At 41.8% G+C, this 19454-nt stretch overlaps 1 protein-coding gene across 1 annotated transcript; it reads right to left on the reverse strand.

Moving 5' to 3' along the window:
• Positions 1-33: 33 nt before the first annotated feature.
• mtch2 (mitochondrial carrier homolog 2) lies at positions 34-15571 on the reverse strand. The gene is made up of 13 exons (XM_024418626.2): positions 15418-15571; positions 14372-14456; positions 4912-5018; positions 4556-4582; positions 4374-4430; positions 3939-3996; positions 3758-3809; positions 3592-3651; positions 3235-3328; positions 2673-2720; positions 2324-2391; positions 826-901; positions 34-699 (listed from the first exon to the last, which is right to left on the reverse strand). The coding sequence occupies exons 1-13, from the start codon at positions 15502-15504 to the stop codon at positions 613-615; spliced, it is 906 nt and encodes a 301-aa protein (XP_024274394.1). The 5' UTR covers positions 15505-15571; the 3' UTR covers positions 34-612.
• Between the last annotated feature and the right edge of the window lie 3883 nt (positions 15572-19454).

The raw sequence follows: 19454 nt of genomic DNA on the forward strand, positions 1-19454 counted from the left end.
CTTTGCATTATATTTCAGATGTTCCCATTTGGGGAAAGTCAAAAAAAAAAGCATCTTTATTTGGATCAGTCAATGAGTTAATACAAGCACCTGACTGCTTCGACAAGGCGATAGACATTTGTCAGCTCAGTGTGGCCCAAAGTTACCACACATCCCTTTGAAGTTGTAGCATGATCACGTAAATAACAAATCCCTTTGAATTAAACATTACATGCACATTTTCAATAAAACTTCCATCTTAAACTCAACAAGGAGAGCCTCCATTCCAGATATACCGAGTATTCTGAAACGTGTATATATTGGCAATAGGTGACATAAGATTCAGTCTCCCATCACAGAAAGAGGAACTGGGCACTATTGCAATCTTGTTTGTTCCTGGATTTAGGTGAAACGGCTCCATTTAATTATGCAGTAGTTTTACAAATGTCTATTAAAAGGAAGCTCTTCACATTTCCAATCAAAGCAGTTATCTTTACTTGATGACAAGTTAAAAATAAAAAAAAGTATAGTAAACAAGTGCATACAAAGGATTAGATGCCAGCGATCCACCCCCATTCAGGCAATGTCAATTTATATAATTACAATTAGATTCTATGCAGGTAGTTCAAGACTTCAAAAAAATCTCTTCTGGTCGATTGCATAAGTCTTCCCCACAGGCAGCTTCCGGAAAAATAAACTGTTGCCTCTGCTCATGTTTCCCTATAAATAGAGAGGGAATACAAAGACGAAACAGGCACAAATGATACATAATTCACCAATTTAGAAACACTTAACCAAGGATCTTGTTCTTTGTGTAGCATTAACATTTTGAAAGCAGCAACCTACCTCTAGGCTCAGGTGCCTCCAGCAGTCCACCCAGGTTGGATATATAGAAGCATAGGGAGGGAGACCGCCAGCCAGCCTGTAAAAGACAGGAGTGCTTATGTGGAAAGCCAGCCTTAAAACTTTTTTTCCATTTTTTTCCCCAAGCAAGAATGGTCTCAAGCAAGAATTTTGCTCGGACTGTCAGGGTGGTCTGAGTGAGGGATCTATTTAGACAAGTCTAATGAGAGGGATATGTAACCTGAAAACTAGCTGTCATTGGCAGAGGTTTGAAACTATGGATGGGCGACATGGTCTAAAAGTACAATTATTATTATTATTTTTTTTAAATAAGCTTTGTTGTACAATTAAATCATACACTGCATTTCAAACAGTCAACAATAATTAAATGAATTCAGGGCTTGTGCAATTATACCTAGGCTAAATAAGCCTTCCATAACCATAGACCCACTAATAATATAATCTAGTTCAACCTGCTTTTTTTGAATAATTACTGATCTGGTGTTCAACTGAGTATTAAACCACACATGATGCACATTCACTAATGACTAACGTCTTGTAGCAGGCTTGAGAGACAATTAACACAGGTCTCAATTAGAGGTTGACTGATTAATTAGGGCCGATTTCAAGTTTGCATAACAATCGGTAATTGGCATTTTTGGACACTGATTATGGCCGATTACATTGCACACCACGAGGAGACTGCGTGGCAGGCTGACTACCTGTTATGCGAGTGCAGCAAGGAACTAAGGTGCTAGCTAGCATTAAACTTATCTTTATGATATTACTAGTTTATCTAGCTTGTCCTGCGTTGCATATAATCGATGCGGTGCCTGTTCATTTATCATTGAATCACAGCCTACTTTGCCAAACGGGTGATTTAACAAGCACATTCGCGAAAAAAAAGCTGCCGTTGCACCTATGTGTACCTAACCATAAACATCAATGCCTTTCATAAAATCAATACAAAACCTGCATATTTAGTTACCGTTTCCTGCTAACATGAATTTCTTTTAACTAGGCAAATTGTGTCACTTCTCTTGCGTTCTGTGCAAGCAGAGTCAGGGTATATGCATCAGTTTGGAACGCCTGGCTCGTTGCGAACTGTGTGAAGACCATTTCTTCCTAACAAAGACCGTAATTACTCAATTCTGCCAAAACAGGCTGAAATATCAGGTGTTCTTTTCCACCAGTTCTTACACTGAAATGGCATAATTTTTCACAGTATTATTCCAACCTCAATGTGGAAAAATATATCAAACACTGGGCCTTTAAACCAGCAAAGTTTTGTTTAAGGCGGTTAAGATCCAAATGTGTACCTGCACAGAACTAGTCCAGGAAAAACAATTAGGAAATAAAAGGCTTCCTCAAATGGCATGAAAACCGATGATGCAAACGCACGCATTGCAACTTTCATCTTTCATCATCTTTCAAAGTGTTCTACATTTTGTAAATGAACTAAAACCAAAAAGATTAAAAACATCCAAACACAGCTACTTACCCGCAGTCATTGACAGCCATGAGGTTTGACACCAAAACAAAGGGGTATGTGAGCATACTGGCGAAGAACTGGAACACAAGAGGGTGAAATTACAGAACTAAAACAGTCCAACAAAATTGACAGAACATGAAGAACCAAAGCAATACATTAACATTTTAGTCATTTAGCAGACGCTCTTATAAAGAATGACTTACAGTAGTGAGTGCATACATTTATTTAATTATGTACTGGTCCCATGTGGGAAGTGAACTCACAACCCTGGCAATCGCCATGTTCCATTAACAGCCACACTGGACCCCAATAAAAATCCCATCAACTGTTTATTATTTGAAACATGTTTTACACTTACCCCAGTCACAGCCTGAGAGCAGTTCTTTATTTCTCCTGTGTGACTCATCTGTGAGAAAAGGAAAATGTGCTAATTCACATACCCATGCATTCTACACTGACATACAAATGCACTTCAGTACAGGGTATTTTTTTATACGAGGGCCACATCTACTTTAAAGGCCCAATGCAGCCAAAAACGTGATTTTTCTACATTAAAAAATATACATAGAATACCAAACTATGAGGTTGGAATAATACTGTGAAAATTATGATGCCCTTTTATTTTAGTGTAAGAGCAATTTGAAAAGGCCACCTGAATGGTGTTTTGGCCTGCCTGGTGACGTCACCAGGTGGTAAATTAGTTAGACCAATAATGAGTTCCAAACCTTTCAGCCAATAACGGATAGTTTTCAGTTTCCCACTACTCCTAGACAGTACTAGCAAATCTGTTGCTTGAGAAAATGCTCTTTGCTAAGAAGCTCTTTGCTAAGAAGCTTAGGTACTTAATTGTTACCCAGAAGCGATTTGACCTGCATTGGACCTGTAAACAAGTGGCAAAATCCCAAATCCATCTGACTTACTGAGTCATCAATGGCGTATGTGTTGATGAGGTGGGCAAGCATGTTGCAGATCCACAGAGAGAGCACGTCACCCAGCAAACGAGGAATAAGGCCCCTGCACGAGAGCACAGCTATTAGTCGGTGGTTAAGACGACAAGGAAAGAGAAGTCATGGCACAGACATCCAGAGGAAACGGCATTCAGAAAACAAAACATTTGCAAGATTCTGGAGCAAGCATAAACCTACTTCTAAAAGTAACTTCAAAAAGATTGACTGAATTTACTGAGGTCAAATGTATTCTAGTAATTTAGCAAGTCAAGAGTAAAGGATGCCCTTGATGAGACATTGGTCATGTAGCCAAAGGAAGATCATACGTACGCAAAGAATCCCAGAACTCCTTCATTCTTGTAGACAGTGACGATGGAATCAAACACTCCACTGCAAGACAAGAAACATTTGTAATATTCAGTATTACATATTATATAGTATTACATGGCTATAAATCGTATAAACACATATTGAACTTAGGTTAAGAGAAACTCACCTGTACTTGGTTTCTCTACCGATAAACTGGACCATGCATCTCAAGGTGATCACTTTGGTACAAACAGAAAAGAACCATTAAGAACCCAGTATCCATGCAGTAGTCATTATCCTATGAGAAACTGCATTTAGGGCAAAGGATAACAAGACAAAAAGTTGCCCGACACAAACAGTACAATTACCATGGAAGGGGTGTGTGACGATCGTGGCACAGGAGCGGGCTATCATCTCTTTGGTTGTCTGTGGTAAAAGAAAAACAGAAAGAATGGTGATGCGGAATTTAGGAAGAAATGAGAATCCAACTTGGACAGCTTAAGCTGGGAATAAATCCCCTTACACCAAGAACCGTCTGCGCACCAGATATGAACTTACTCGCGTACGGTGAAAAAAAACCAACACAGCCAAGCGATTAGACATGCTCAGATGATGTCCATGGCAATAAGCCACAACTCAATTTATAGATTACGGTCTGTTCAACCCATGTCTAACAGAACTGTGAAACAAATCTGAATTTTTCGATTGGAACAAATTTGACACGCCCAAGATCAAAGACAATAACATGCTAAAAAACAAACATCTGTCAAACCATCTGCTTTACTGGATAAATTAATACATACCTCATTCACAACATGCTGTAAAGATCCCTCTTCAGCTTTCTGACTGGTTCCAGACACCTAAAAAGGATTGTAAAACTGACCATAAATATCTACGGCCTGCATTTAAAAAGATAAGTTTAATTTAATTAAATAAATAAGAGTCAATTATACAATTAACCCATAACCAGGCCAAAAATATTTACCTCATATTTGCCTGCATCCTGGCATCTCTGTAAAAGACAACAGTGATTAATTCAACAGGGATCCAGTTTCATAATGGTGTGTCGACACTTTGCCATCCAGAGCATTTGTCAGTTCATGAATTTAGAAACAAATAGCATTTGTCAAACTCACCATCCTAAAACAGTGAAAGGCCAATCCAGCTCAAGTCAGAGTCAATTCCCAAGCCAGTATATAGCTTATTCTCTGACGAGCACAACTTTCCACACAGAATGTGATCACATTTAGGGATTGAGGCTAGACCACTGCTGAGGTCTGAAAACATCAGATAACATTTATTTAGGAAGCTACATTAAGCCAGCGTGTTAGTTAGACCCACCTGCAAGACTCTGCTGTGTACGAGGGTGCCGATGGTCCCTGCACAGAGCCGTGGGGCTAGGCCATTAAAGAGACCTGCCTTGCCATCAATCTTTATGATGTGCTTCGCTAAAAAGACAGAAATTACAGGATCAAAGAACAGACACATAGAAAATCAACACGTTCATTGGCCTGTCTGTACCATACAGTCTGACCAGTCTTATTTCCAGTTGCCTACTAGTTGGAGTTTAACATCAAGATAAGTTAAGTTTAAATCAATCACTATTAGTGATGCGCAGGTTGACCGATAATTATATCTGCAGGGTGGGCTGGTTTAGGGTCATGAAATAGTCTGGATGAAGCCCAGGTTGAAATAAGACCAAACCATACTTAATAATGATATAAAATGTACAACTCTTGAGCAATAATATCTAAAAGGCTAAATATTTTTTCCCCCTTTCATTATTTTAAGCTATCTGGCGTTAGCTTGTAAGCCAATAAGCTTTAGGGCCATAACTGTACACCCGCCAAATAGCCGACACGCCAATAGTCAAATGCTTTTGCGAACGGGCAGAAAGAGTTAACGTGGATCCACGGAGGCAAAAAGGACAATGTCAGAGTTGAATTCAATAAGAGAAAAGCTGCGAAATGGAGAGTTGAACATGAAGAGAAGGGAGGGCCAGAAAAGTCAATGTTTGGGAAAGATTTGGCAAAGTGGTAAAAGAGGATAATATGTTGTGTGATATGACTGAGGTGTTATACTAAATTGGACAGTCAAGGTGGGGACTTCAAATAGACCTATTGCACGTCAAGGGAACTGTAGCCTACTGTTCTGATGGGTTAAATGAATACTGAAATCTGGACACTGACTGTAGGTCTGTAACCTCTCACATAGCCTTAATATTAACTCCTGCAGAATTAATCATTTCTTGCAGTAAAATAACACTAAACGTAGGACACATTTTGACTCAGAAATAGGAGTGGAGAAATTATTTCTTTCTTTCAGCATTTTGAGAGTATGCGAAAGCACATTTAGATGCCGCCTGTAGAGATGCTATTGTTATCAGCGTCATAAAAGCTGATTGTATTTCAACCACATAAAATATGCATCCATGAGGCGGCATGTAGCCTAGCGGTTAGAACGTTGGTCCAGTAACCGAAACGTTGCTCGATCAAATCCCAGAGCTGACAAGGAAGAAATCTGTTGTTCTGCCCCTGAACAAGGCAGTTAACCCACTGTTCCTAGGCCGTCATTGTAAATAAGAATTTGTTCTTAACGGACTTGCGTAGTTAAATAAAGGTTCAATAAAATAAAAAATACAAAATCTTTTTAGAAACATGAGTGATTTTCAGAGCTTTCTATTTCTTTACAACCGGTCAAACAAATGGAATTTGGAAATTTTACTAAATGTTTCCTCTTTGTTTGTTATTTATTGCATTTTCTTCCCAGTCCCTAAATGTCTGCTCCACGAAAGAAGCAGGGATGACAGAAAAATGTTGATGTCAACCAGATTGCATTCTAACTATTTATGACGTTCTGGTGAGCAAGGGCTTATTTAGTCTTCTATGACAATATAAGTGACAGAAGATAAGCAGCATGCATCTTAATTATAAAGCACCAACATCTTAAAATCAGGCAAAATAAATCCTGCACCCCATGTCAAAAAATAGTTTGCCATCTGACTGTAGTCTACAGTGCATTTTATATATTGGAGGTGCACCTCAGCCACACTCAAGGTCCTAAACGATATCTTAACCGCCATCGATAAGAAACATTACTGTGCAGCCATATTCATTGATCTGGCCAAGGCTTTCGACTCTGTCAATCACCACATCCTCATCGGCAGACTCGACAGCCTTGGTTTCTCAAATGATTGCCTCGCCTGGTTCACCAACTACTTCTCTGATAGAGTTCAGTGTGTCAAATCGGAGGGTCTGCTGTCCGGACCTCTGGCAGTCTCTATGGGGGTGCCACAGGGTTCAATTCTTGGACCGACTCTCTTCTCTGTATACATCAATGAGGTCGCTCTTGCTGCTGGTGAGTCTCTGATCCACCTCTACGCAGACGACACCATTCTGTATACTTCTGGCCCTTCTTTGGACACTGTTAACAACCCTCCAGGCAAGCTTCAATGCCATACAACTCTCCTTCAGTGGCCTCCAATTGCTCTTAAATACAAGTAAAACTAAATGCATGCTCTTCAACCGATCGCTACCTGCACCTGCCCGCCTGTCCAACATCACTACTCTGGACGGCTCTGACTTAGAATACGTGGACAACTACAAATACTTAGGTGTCTGTTTAGACTGTAAACTCTCCTTCCAGACCCATATCAAACATCTCCAATCCAAAGTTAAATCTAGAATTGGCTTCCTATTTCACAACAAAGCATCCTTCACTCATGCTGCCAAACATACCCTTGTAAAACTGACCATCCTACCAATCCTCGACTTTGGCGATGTCATTTACAAAATAGCCTCCAATACCCTACTCAACAAATTGGATGCAGTCTATCACAGTGCAATCCGTTTTGTCACCAAAGCCCCATATACTACCCACCATTGCGACCTGTACGCTCTCGTTGGCTGGTCCTTGCTTCATACTCGTCGCCAAACCCACTGGCTCCATGTCATCTACAAGACCCTGCTAGGTAAAGTCCCCCCTTATCTCAGCTCGCTGGTCACCATAGCATCTCCCACCTGTAGCACACGCTCCAGCAGGTATATCTCTCTAGCCACCCCCAAAACCAATTCTTTCTTTGGCCGCCTCTCCTTCCAGTTCTCTGCTGCCAATGACTGGAACGAACTACAAAAATCACTGAAACTGGAAACACTTATCTCCCTCACTAGCTTTAAGCACCAACTGTCAGAGCAGCTCACAGATTACTGCACCTGTACATAGCCCACCTATAATTTAGCCCAAACTACCTCTTTCCCTACTGTATTTTATTTATTTATTTTGCGCCTTTGCACCCCATTATTTTTATTTCTACTTTGCACATTCTTCCATTGCAAATCTACCATTCGAGTGTTTTACTTGCTATATTGTATTTACTTTGCCACCATGGCCTTTTTTTGCCTTTACCTCCCTTATCTCACCTCATTTGCTCACATCGTATATAGACTTGTTTATACTGTATTATTGACTGTATGTTTGTTTTACTCCATGTGTAACTCTGTGTCGTTGTATGTGTCGAACTGCTTTGCTTTATCTTGGCCAGGTCGCAAATGTAAATGAGAATTTGTTCTCAACTTGCCTACCTGGTTAAATAAAAGGTGAAATAAAAAATGTAAAAAATATTATGCATGAGCCGAAAGTGTGTTCGTTCGGGGGCTCTGTATGGAGGTTGACACGCAATTGTGGAGCCTCCGCAGGCATGCAGAGGCAAAATTGAGATCTGTACCAAATGTTGTAACAACGTGGAGGGCTCTGTATAGCTCTGGATTGACATGATTGGTTGACGGTAGGTGGGGGTGAAACAGAAACTCACTTCCTTGCGCTGCTCCATGAAGTGTAAGTAGTACACTACATGACCAAAAGTACGTAGACACCTGCTCGTCCAACATCTCATTGCACAATTATGTGCATTAATATGGAGTTAGTCGCCCCTTTTCTGCTATAACAGCCTCCACTCTTCTGGGAAGACTTTCCACCAGATCTTAGAGCATTGCAGCGGGGACTCATTCAGCCACAAGCGCATTAGTGAAGTCGGATATTGATCTGGGGCGATTAGGCCTGGCTCGCAGTCAGCGTTCCAATTCATCCCAAAGGTGTTTGATGGGGTTGAGGTCAGGGCTCTGTGCACTCCAGACAAGCTCTTCCACAACAATCTCAACAAACCATTTCTGTAGGGAGCTCACTTTGTGCATGGGGGCATTGTCATGCTGAAACCGGAAAGGGCAACTGCCAAACTGTTGCCACAAAGTTAGAAGCACCGATTCATCTAAAATGTCATTGTATGCTGTAGCGTTAAGACATCCCTTCACTGGAAGGAACTAAGGGGCCTAGCCCAAACGATGAAACACAGGACCAGACTATCATTCCTCTAACAAACTTTACAATTGGCACTATGCAGGTAGCCTTCTCCTGGCATTCGCTAAACCCAGATTTGTCCGTCGGACAGCCAGATGGTGAAGTATGATTCATCACTCCAGAGAACGCGTTTCCACTGCTCCAGAGTCCAATGGCGGCGAGGTTACAACACTTCAGCAGACGCATGGTGATCTTAGGCTTGTGAGCGTTTGCTCGGTCATGGCAACCCATTTCATGAAGCTCCCGACAAATAGTTCTTCTGACGTTGCTTCCAGATGCAGGTTGAAACTCGGTAGTGAGTGTTGCAACCCGAGGAAAGACGATTTTTACGCTCTTCAGCACTAGGGTGGTCCCGTTCTGTGAGCTTGTGTGGCCTAACACTTCGCAGCTGAGCCGTTGTTGCAACCTAGAAGTTTCCACTTCACTATAACAGCACTTACAGTTGACCGGGGCAGCTCTAGTAGAGCAGAAATTTGATTAACTGAATTGTTGGAAAGGTGGCATCCTATGACAGTACCATGTTGAAAGTCACTGAGCTCTTTAGTAGGGCCATTCTACTGCCAATGTTTGTCTATGGAGATTGCATGGCTGTGTGCTCAATTGTATATACTTGTCAGCAACGGGTGTGGCTGAAATAGCCAAATCCACTCATTTGAAGGGGTGTCCACATACTTTTGTTATTTATAGTGTATGAATGCCCCGACTTCTTTAGAAGCAGTATCCCCGTAAATGCTGCATGGCCTATGCAGACATTGGATTGACCATGCAGCGCATTTTAGGGCCGGTTGGGGGCCTCAACCCACATAGTTGGGTGGATGGGTTATTAGCAATTGCAGGCGGGTATGGGAGAACAAACAGCTGACCCAAACACCACTAAATCACTAGTACCATCAAGGAACAAGGACCGATTGAACCAGTCGAGCGTAATCTTAAATGAATGGTCTTAAATGTTAGGTCGGCATAGCTGCGTCTGACTTTGGGATCAGAATTTACACCTGCTGCACTAAACAAAAATAAGACTAGTCGTAGCTAAGCCAGGCATAAGCATTGCACATAAGCATGAGATTTGATGATTGATAATGATGGTTGCTAGGCAGTGCCCTTTGCTAGGCTGTTATCATCCTCATGGCATGTTCCATCACTTCGCAAAGCCCACCAGTATGCATGCACGTTTTCTTAACCACAACTGGAAGGATCAATCGATAATTACCTCGGAAATGAATATCACTGAATGATGAAAACACTGGAATAAAGTAGACTAATGCCATTAATTTGCTCTTCACTCAAGTAGTAGCCGAGGCTATATCCCAACTAAAAGCCCTGGGCAGAATCACATTGATTATCATGTAACTGAATCTCAGTCTGTATATTTTGTTATTTGATCTCTGGCTGGCAAATAAGTGGAGTTTGCAGCTCATCTATTAGTTTGCTAATATCTGCTCAGACACATTTAACATGCTATAATGTGGCATAAATCAAGTGTATTATCAGAGTTTCTAAACGCAGAGGCTCATCATTGCGAGACTTCTGGGAACGTTTGCGGAACAGACCAGGCCAGTGTTCAGGGATTGAAAGGTCAGAGAGAAGTGAAAAATTCTTCCTTAGTAGTAAAATTTCCTCAATCTAAAAGACAACCTAGAGTCGAGAAAATGTCTTAGGTAGTTGAACAAGTTATTACTTCAACCTTGTGAAAGTGACAAACTGACACGATATCATTTTCGTCAAAAACAACTTCATATCGAAGGAGAGCCTTTGATAAGACGGCTTACACATGCACATTTCAGGTCGGGACGACCTTTAGACCTGGTTACGTGTTTCTATGCATAAGCTTAGCTAGCCAACGTCGCCTACAAGTGTGGTCAAGGATTTCTAATGGAGAAGCAGTTTTAGCCTAGGGCTGGGCGGTATACCATGTTTTACAATATACCGGTATTGATGCATGGTTTGGGTTTTACTTTACCTTCTAAGAGTATTTGTATGTTTGGTTTGTTCAAATGTGATACGCTGTGTGTAACGTCCATTTTTACAGTTTACTTCGCTACCCTCTCGCTCTATGCCTTCTTTCCACACAGACCTAGCCCCGATCGCTGTCATCAAGGAGCACATTTGGTGTTCCTCTACCATGACACTTGTGTTCAGTCTTTGCATGGTCAATGCAGCCTCATGAAACAATGTTGTTCTTAATATAAATTCCCTAGCGTTATATACAGTGGGCCAAAAAAGTATTTAGTCAGCCACCAATTGTGCAAGTTCTCCCACTTAAAAAGATGAGGCCTGTAATTTTCATCATAGGTACACTTCAACTATGACAGACAAAATGAGTTTTAAAAAAATGCAGAAATCACATTGTAGGATTTTTAATGAATTTATTTGCAAATTATAGTGGAAAATAAGTATTTGGTCAATAACAAAAGTTTCTCAATACTTTGTTATATACCCTTTGTTGGCAATGACAGAGGTCAAACGTTTTCTGTAAGTCTTCACAAGGTTTTCACACACTGTTGCTGGTATTTTGGCCCATTCCTCCATGCAGAGCTCCTCTAGAGCAGTGATGTGTTGGGGCTGTTGCTGGGCAACACAGACTTTCAACTCCCTCCAAAGATTTTCTATGGGGTTGAGATCTGGAGACTGGCTAGGCCACTCCAGGACCTTGAAATGCTTCTTAGGAAGCCCCTCCTTCGTTGCCCGGGCGGTGTGTTTGGGATCATTGTCATGCTGAAAGACCCAGCCACGTTTCATCTTCAATGCCCTTGCTGATGGAAGGAGGTTTTCACTCAAAATCTCACGATACATGGCCCCATTCATTCTTTCTTTTACACGGATCAGTCGTCCTGGTCCCTTTGCAGAAAAACAGCCCCAAAGCATGATGTTTCCACCCCCATGCTTCACAGTAGGTATGGTGTTCTTTGGATGCAACTCAGCATTCTTTGTCCTCCAAACACAACGAGTTGAGTTTTTACCAAAAAGTTATATTTTGATTTCATCTGACCATATGACATTCTCCCAATCTTCTTCTGGATCATCCAAATGCATTGCTCATGAAGCTGGTTGAGAGAATGCCAAGAGTGTGCCAAGCTGTCATCAAGGCAAAGTGTGGCTACTTTGAAGAAAATAAAATATTTTTTGGTTATTACATATTTCCATATGTGTTATTTCATAGTTTTGATTTCTTCACTATTATTCTACAATGTAGAAAATAGTATAAATAAAGAAAAACGCTTGAATGAGTATCTGTGTCCAAACTTTTGACTGGTACTGTACATCTGCATGTTTTTTGTGAAGCAGTAGCTTCTAAATCAAAGAGGAATACGCAAAGCAACAATATGTTAGCAAAATTAATTAGTATTTATTTTAAAATTTAACCTTCATTTAACTAGGTATGTCAGTTATGAACAAATTCTTATTTACAGTGACGGCCTACCAAAAGGCAAACGGCCTCCTGCGGGGACGGGGGCTAGGATTAAAAATAAATATAGGACAAAACACACATCGACAAGAGAGACAACACTACATAAAGAGAGACCTAAGACAACATAGCAAGGCAGCAACACAACATGGTAGCACCACAAAACATGGTACAAACATTATTGGGAACAGACAACAGCACAAAGGGCAAGGTAGAGACAACAATACATCACACAAAGCAGCCACAACTGTCAGTAAGTATCAATGATTTAGTCTTTGAATGAAGAGATAAAACTGTCCGGTTTGAGTGTTTGTAAAGTGCTCACAATTATATTAAGTATAGAATTGTAATAATCATTCAATTTCCATGACTGTTTTACTCTAAATCACAAGTCAAATCGCAATTGCAATATTTGGTTAAAAATAAGGCCTAAATTGTTTGCACATATAGTGCAGACCTATGTGGCACTGTGGAAATGATCTCAAATGAGTGCAGAAAATGCAGAACCTCTACGTGATCGGTGTCCCTCCACCGGGACGGTTGAGCTAACGTAGTTGAGCTAACGTAGGCTCATGCGATTAGCAAGAGGTTGTAAGTAACAAGAACGTTTCCCAGGACATAAGACATATCTGATATGGGCAGAAAGCTTAAATTATTGTTGCCTTAACTGCACTGTCCAATTTACAGTAGCTATTACAATGAAATACCATGCTATTGTTTGAGGAGAGTGCACAGTTTTGAACTTGAAAATGTATTAATAAACCAATTAGGCACATTTGGTAGAATTGATATAACATGGGTTTTTTTTACCCCCTTTTCTCCCCAATTTCGTGGTATCCAATTGTTCATAGTTACTATCTTGTCTCATCGCTACAACACCCGTACGGGCTCGGGAGAGACAAAGGTCGAAAGTCATGCGTCCTCCAAAACACAACCCAACCAAGCCGCACAGCGCGCATCCAACCAGCACCAACGTGTCAGAGGAAACACCGTGCACCTGGATAGTGTGCACTGCGCCCGCCACAGGAGTCGCTGGTGCGCGATGAGACAAGAATATCCCTACCGGCCAAACCCTCCCTAACCCGGACGACGCTAGGCCAATTGTGCGTCGCCCCACAGACCTCTCGGTCACGGTCGGCTGCGATAGAGCCTGGGCGCGAACCCAGGGTCTCTGGTGGCACAGCTAGCCCTGCAATGCAGGGCCCTAGACCACTGCGCCACCTGGGAGGCCCATTGATATAACATTTTGAACCGAAATACTGCGCTAAAGTATTAAAGTATCTAAAGTATTAGACTGTTCATTGAATCAGTCTAATACTTTGCACATACACTACTGCCATCTAATGGACCAAATCTAAATTGCGCCTAACCTGGAATATTATATTTTGGCTTTTCTCTTGCATTTCAAAGTCGCATGTTTTTTTCTTTTCTTTGTATTATCTTTTACCAGGTCTAATGTGTTATATTCTCCTACATTAATTTCACATTTCCACAAACTTCAAAGTGTTTCCTTTCAAATAGTATCCAGAAAATACATATCCTTGCTTCAGGTCCTGGGCTACAGGCAGTTAGACTTCTTTATGTCATTTTACCCATTGTAATCAATTAGAATGTATGTGTTGCCACCGTAGGGACGGTCACACACTACTCAAAGCAAATGTTGAACTTTTATTATTCAAACATTTAAATACCATTATATGATATTTTGGCCATATCGCCCAGCCCTATCTTAATACTGTACTGTCTTTGGTATTATTTTGCTATTGAATCGGGCATAGGCACCTCAAAAAGCCGTTGTGAAATATTAACACAAGACTCACATCCTATTGGGAAAAAAGTATATTATTTTCTGTGCATATCATGAATTATAGTCGCAATTTAACACCCTACGCCTAGTGCAGCGTAGCTCATAGAAGGGCTTACGCCCAGGTGGGGTAGCCCGTAGTTACGACCCACTTACAACTAACTGGTGCAACCAGCCCGATGCTAATTGAAAACTAGCTAGCCATTTTGCAAGTGGGTAGACTGGAATTTAGGTCTCACCATAGGCAAACAATCCAGGCAGCTGGTACACTTGTCTACCAAACAGGTTTCTTCCAAGGGAGGGAGGGAGAGGTTCATGGCCAACCTGAAAAGGAGTACATGAGCAATTGCCACTTATTAGGTAATGACATAATATATTGGAAGTGAACGCCAGTATAAGGCCAAGTGCTAGTCAGTTCTAGTTAGGGCTAGTACCATTTCATACGCTAGCTAGATTAACAATATGCAACATTTGTTTTACTTTCTTTGCAGACATTTGACACAGTACAATTGTAATCCATTTTAAGATAACAGCGCACACAGTTATGATCCAGCGAAATACCCTGTCCTTTTATAACCTTAGCTCGCGTTACACGGGTGAGTGGGCCAAAGGGCGCCCATTGTGTCCTGAACGTTTAAAACGTGACTTAGCTAGTTACGTTAGCCAGTCGTTATTCTCATGGTATTTATAATGTCGCACAAATTAACATGATAGCTGGCTAAATAGGGGCATATCTAGTTTGGAACGGTTTATCAAATGTTGGTAAAGGGTAGATTGTTTTGTTACATTTTAGCTAACCCTAACCGAATTCTCCCAACCGGTTACTTTGATTCTCATAACCTTAAAGTACATTTTGACAAAAGCTGTAAACATTTTAGACATAACCGCTAGATAGAAATAATTGTATAACAAGGCAATTGTTTATCTGCGGCAAAATGTAGAAAACCACTTCCTTAGTCAGCTAACAAGCTAGCTTAGCTCTTCGACCTTTTCGTGACGTCTACCCCCTAGCTAATTTTAGCTAGTTATAGAAACATACTGATTGAAAAGATAAGTGAACTGCTGTTTAGGTAATATTTTAATGAGATCAGCTTGAATTTATCGGCTGTATGGAAAGTTCAACACCGGAATGTAACGTGAGTTCTATTTAGCTGGCTAGTCGTTACGGCTGTTGTGGCAGCTAACTACAGTAGCCTGTCAGTTACAGAAACGGTCGCGGAGTAAAGATAGCTGGATCAAAACATTCTGGTCAGTTATGTTTGTTTAATCTCAATATACATCTCACCTGAACTAGAACTTTGATGTACATGAGGGGGTGGGAAAGGACCGTTAATCCAGACCCCAGAAGTACTTGGCCACACGTGTCCGCCATGTTGGAGCAAACTGACAGGATTCTTCTCCTCCCACCAGCCGGGAAGAGAAGAAGGAAGCTTCAGTAGGTTAGCCACTCAACTCACGTGACACCGGAGAGACCGCCCCGGACCGGACAGACCGCAGATTCTTCAGTTGACTTTGGCCAAGACTTCATAGGACCGACTGTGCTAGAGTATAGACGTTTGAAATAATTTGTTTTCATCCTCTGAAGGATTAGTGGTTATATCAATTTAGTGCATAAACATACATTTTTAGTAGGCTTAGACACGTGCGGGAAGTGTTATGCTCTTAGCATCTTGAGGTGAAAAGAAGACCATGAATATGAAAGTAAGTGCACCCACCGTCAGCCCTGCAGCTCTGCAGTAGCCATGCCGACCTTCGACCAGACCAGAGTTGACCCATTGACCAGACGAGCTGCCCTTCGACCATTGACCAGACCAGCACTGAGCCACCCAACCAGACCAGCGTTGACCAGCCGACCAGACCAGTTGACTGACCAGCTGACCGTCGACCAGACCAGCTGACCGTCGACCAGACTAGCGTTGACCAGCCGACCAGACCAGCGTTGACCTGACGACCAGACCAGCGCTGAGACACCTGACAAGACCAGCACTAAGCCACCCAACCAGACCGTCGAGCAGACCAGTGTTGACCAAACTAGCACTGAGCCACCCAACTAGACCAGTGTTGACCAGCCGACCACTGACCAGACCAGCTGACCGTCGACCAGACCAGCGTTGACCAGCTGACCGTCGACCAGACTAGCGTTGACCAGCTGACCAGACCAGCGTTGACCTGTCGACCAGACCAGCGTTGACCTGTCGACCAGACCAGCACTGAGACATGTGAGGTTCTGTGTTATACACTATAGCCCTTACCATATCATATGTGATGGAATATTATTTGCTGTTGGCTTGTGTGGGTATATGTGTTATGCAACATAGCTGACTTGAGACATTGTTAACAGTTTCAGGGCCATGGGTCTTTCTCGTTATGGAAAAATACAAAATAACATGAAGACAGGAACTGTGCAATGAGTTGTGAGGGCACATTCAGAACGTAGTGTTGCGGGAACAAACGGTATTTTGTTAGATAACAGGAGCCAGGTGTGAGATAACTGTATTGAGTGTGTGAGCGCATAGATATTCTACACAACTACAACGACTGACCGCTGAAGCGCCTAGGAGGCTGGGACCAGCCTGTGCGCCAACAATCAACGATAGGCTGGGTGAGTTTAACCCACGCCCAGTCTCTACTCTGACAGGCAAGCTCAGAAGCAGGAACTACTTCTGTCATCAGAGTATATTATAATATCTTTGTCAGGAACAAGTCAGTTCTCTGTTTGCCCTGCGAGGTGTGACAGAGAGCCGATATATACAAAAATTGCATTTACCACTTATTGCTTAGATAATAAAAAATACATAGCATACAATGCGGTGACTCATTGTCATATTTATCCTGATACCAGATTTGATTGACGCAACCCTAACAGACACCTGACAAGACCAGCGCTAAGCCACCCAACCAGACTGTCGAGCAGACCAGCGTTGACCAAACTAGCACTGAGCCACCCGACAAGACCAGAGCTGAACCACCTGACCAGACCAGCCTGGACCAGACCAGCATTAACCACCTGTTGACCAGACCAGTGCTGACCAGCATTGACCTGCTCACAGTGATAAAGAACCCTCCGTTGCTCGCTACTTAAATGAAGAAGACAAATCAATCTTTGCCAGCATAGATGGGTGAATTTGGCTTCAATACGATGTGCAAGTGACGTCATCCTACATCATACTTCCGGGTCCTGTCCCTTAATCTTTTGAATAGGCTTGATGATTATATCATAATATTTTTGAAAACGCTGTAATTTATTAAGATGTATACAGTTGAAGTCAGAATGTTACATACACCTTAGCCAAATACATTTAAACTCAGGTTTTCACAATTCCTGGCATTAAATCAAAAGTAAAAATTCCCTGTCTTAGGTCAGTTAGGATCATCACTTTATTTTAAGAATGTGAAATGTCAGAATAATTGTAGAGAGAATGATTTATTTCAGCTTTTATTTCTTTCATCACATTCCCAGTGGGTCAGAAGTTTACATACACTCAATTAGTATTTGGTAGCACTGCCTTTAAATTGTTTAACTTGGGTCAAACGTTTCTGGTAGCCTTCCGCAAGCTTCCCACAATAAGTTGGGTGAATTTTGTCCCATTCCTCCTGACAGCTGGTGTAACTGACCAGGTTTGTAGGCCTCCTTGCTCGCACACGCTTTTTCAGTTCTGCCCACAAATGTTACATAGGACTGAGGTCAGGGCTTTGTGATGGCCACTCCAATACCTTGACTTTGTTGTCCTTAAGCCATTTTGCCACAACTTTGGAAGTATGCTTGGGGTCATTGTTCATTTGGAAGACCCATTTGCGACCAAGCTTTAACTTCATGTCTGATGTCTTAAGATGTTGCTTCAATATATCCACATAATTGTCCTTCGTTATGATGCCATCTATTTTGTGAAGTGCACCAGTCCCTCCTGCAGCAAGGCACCCTCACAACATGATGCTGCCACCCCCATTCTTCACGGTTGGGATGGTGTTCTTCGGCTTGCAAGCCTCCCACTTTTTCCTCCAAACATAACGAGCAGTTGCAAACCGTAGACTAGCTTTTTTTATGGAGGTTTTGGAGCAGTTTCATCCTTGCTGAGTGGCCTTTCAGGTTATGTTGATATAGGACTCGTTTTACTGTGGATACTTTTGTACCTGTTTCCTTCAGCATTTTCTTAAGGTCCTTTGCTGTTGTTCTGGGATTGATTTGCACTTTTCGCACCAAAGTACGTTCATCTCTAGGAGACAGAACGCGTCTCCTTCCTGAGCGGTAAGATGGCTGCGTGGTCCCATGGTGTTTATACTTTCGTACTATTGTTTTTAGATGAGTGTGGTACCTTCAGGCATTTGGAAATTGCTCCCAAGGATGAACCAGACTTGTGGATGTCTACAATTTTTTTTTTTGCGATCTTGGCTTATTTCTTTTGATTTTCCCATGATGTCAAGCAAAGAGGCACTGCGTTTGAAGGTCGGCCTTGAAATACATCCACAGGTACACCTCAAATTGACTCAAATGGTGTCCATTAGCCTGTCAGAAGCTTCTAAAGCCATGACATCATTTTCTGGAATTTTCCAAGCTGTTTAAAGGCACAGTCAACCTCGTATATGTAAACTTTTGACCCATTGGAATTGTGATACAGTGAATTATAAGTGAAATAATCTGTCTGTAAACAATTGTTGGAAAAATTACTTGTGTCATGCACGAAGTAGATGTCCTAACCGACTTGCCAAAACTATAGTTAACAAGAAATTTGTGGAGTGGTTAAAAAACAAGTTTTAATGACTCCAACCTAAGCGTATGTAACCTTGCGATTTCAACTGTATATATATATGTTTGTATATATTTGTGTGTGTGTGTGTATGTATATGTGTGTGTATGTGTTGTGAGCGGACCAAGTAATTGGGCGTCACTCTAAAGCGGGAAGGTGGAATAAACGAGTCAGGAGTAGGTTTTCTTGATTGAACACAGTTCTCTATTGAGGGCATTTGGTCAACACAAACACTCCAACATAATCAATGAAAATCTTCTAAGGAAAAACATACATCTTCTTCTCCAGATGAAACAGGAACACAATAGGATTATCTTTAAACTACAACAAAAAGTCACGGGATTGTCACCGTCTTAATGGTTCTTCCTGGATAGCTCCTCTCTCTCGGTGGCCATCTTCCAGAGATAGTTTCCCCCCTTCTCTGCTGGTTCCATTCTCTCTTATAGGGGAAGGAGAGTATGTCATTAGTACCGTCAGCTGTGCTTAAATTGCCTCTGGTTACCTTGTCTCCCATGCCTTGTTGGGCTACTATCCATGAGCCCAGCCTGCCATCTGGTGGTCCTTCCACAGTGTGTGT

Source organism: Oncorhynchus tshawytscha, linkage group LG04 (assembly GCF_018296145.1).
Source record: "Oncorhynchus tshawytscha isolate Ot180627B linkage group LG04, Otsh_v2.0, whole genome shotgun sequence".
NCBI classification, from domain to species: domain Eukaryota; kingdom Metazoa; phylum Chordata; class Actinopteri; order Salmoniformes; family Salmonidae; genus Oncorhynchus; species Oncorhynchus tshawytscha.

Excerpts from the sequence above, each read along its gene's own strand:
- mtch2 (XM_024418626.2), bottom strand. The coding sequence starts at position 15,504 with ATGGCGGACACGTGTGGCCAAGTACTTCTGGGGTCTGGATTAACGGTC. Across the intron at positions 4,583-4,911 it reads TACACAGCAGAGTCTTGCAG|AGATGCCAGGATGCAGGCAA; the intron begins GTGGGTCTAACT and ends TGTCTTTTACAG. Across the intron at positions 700-825 it reads GGAGGCACCTGAGCCTAGAG|GGAAACATGAGCAGAGGCAA; the intron begins GTAGGTTGCTGC and ends CTCTATTTATAG.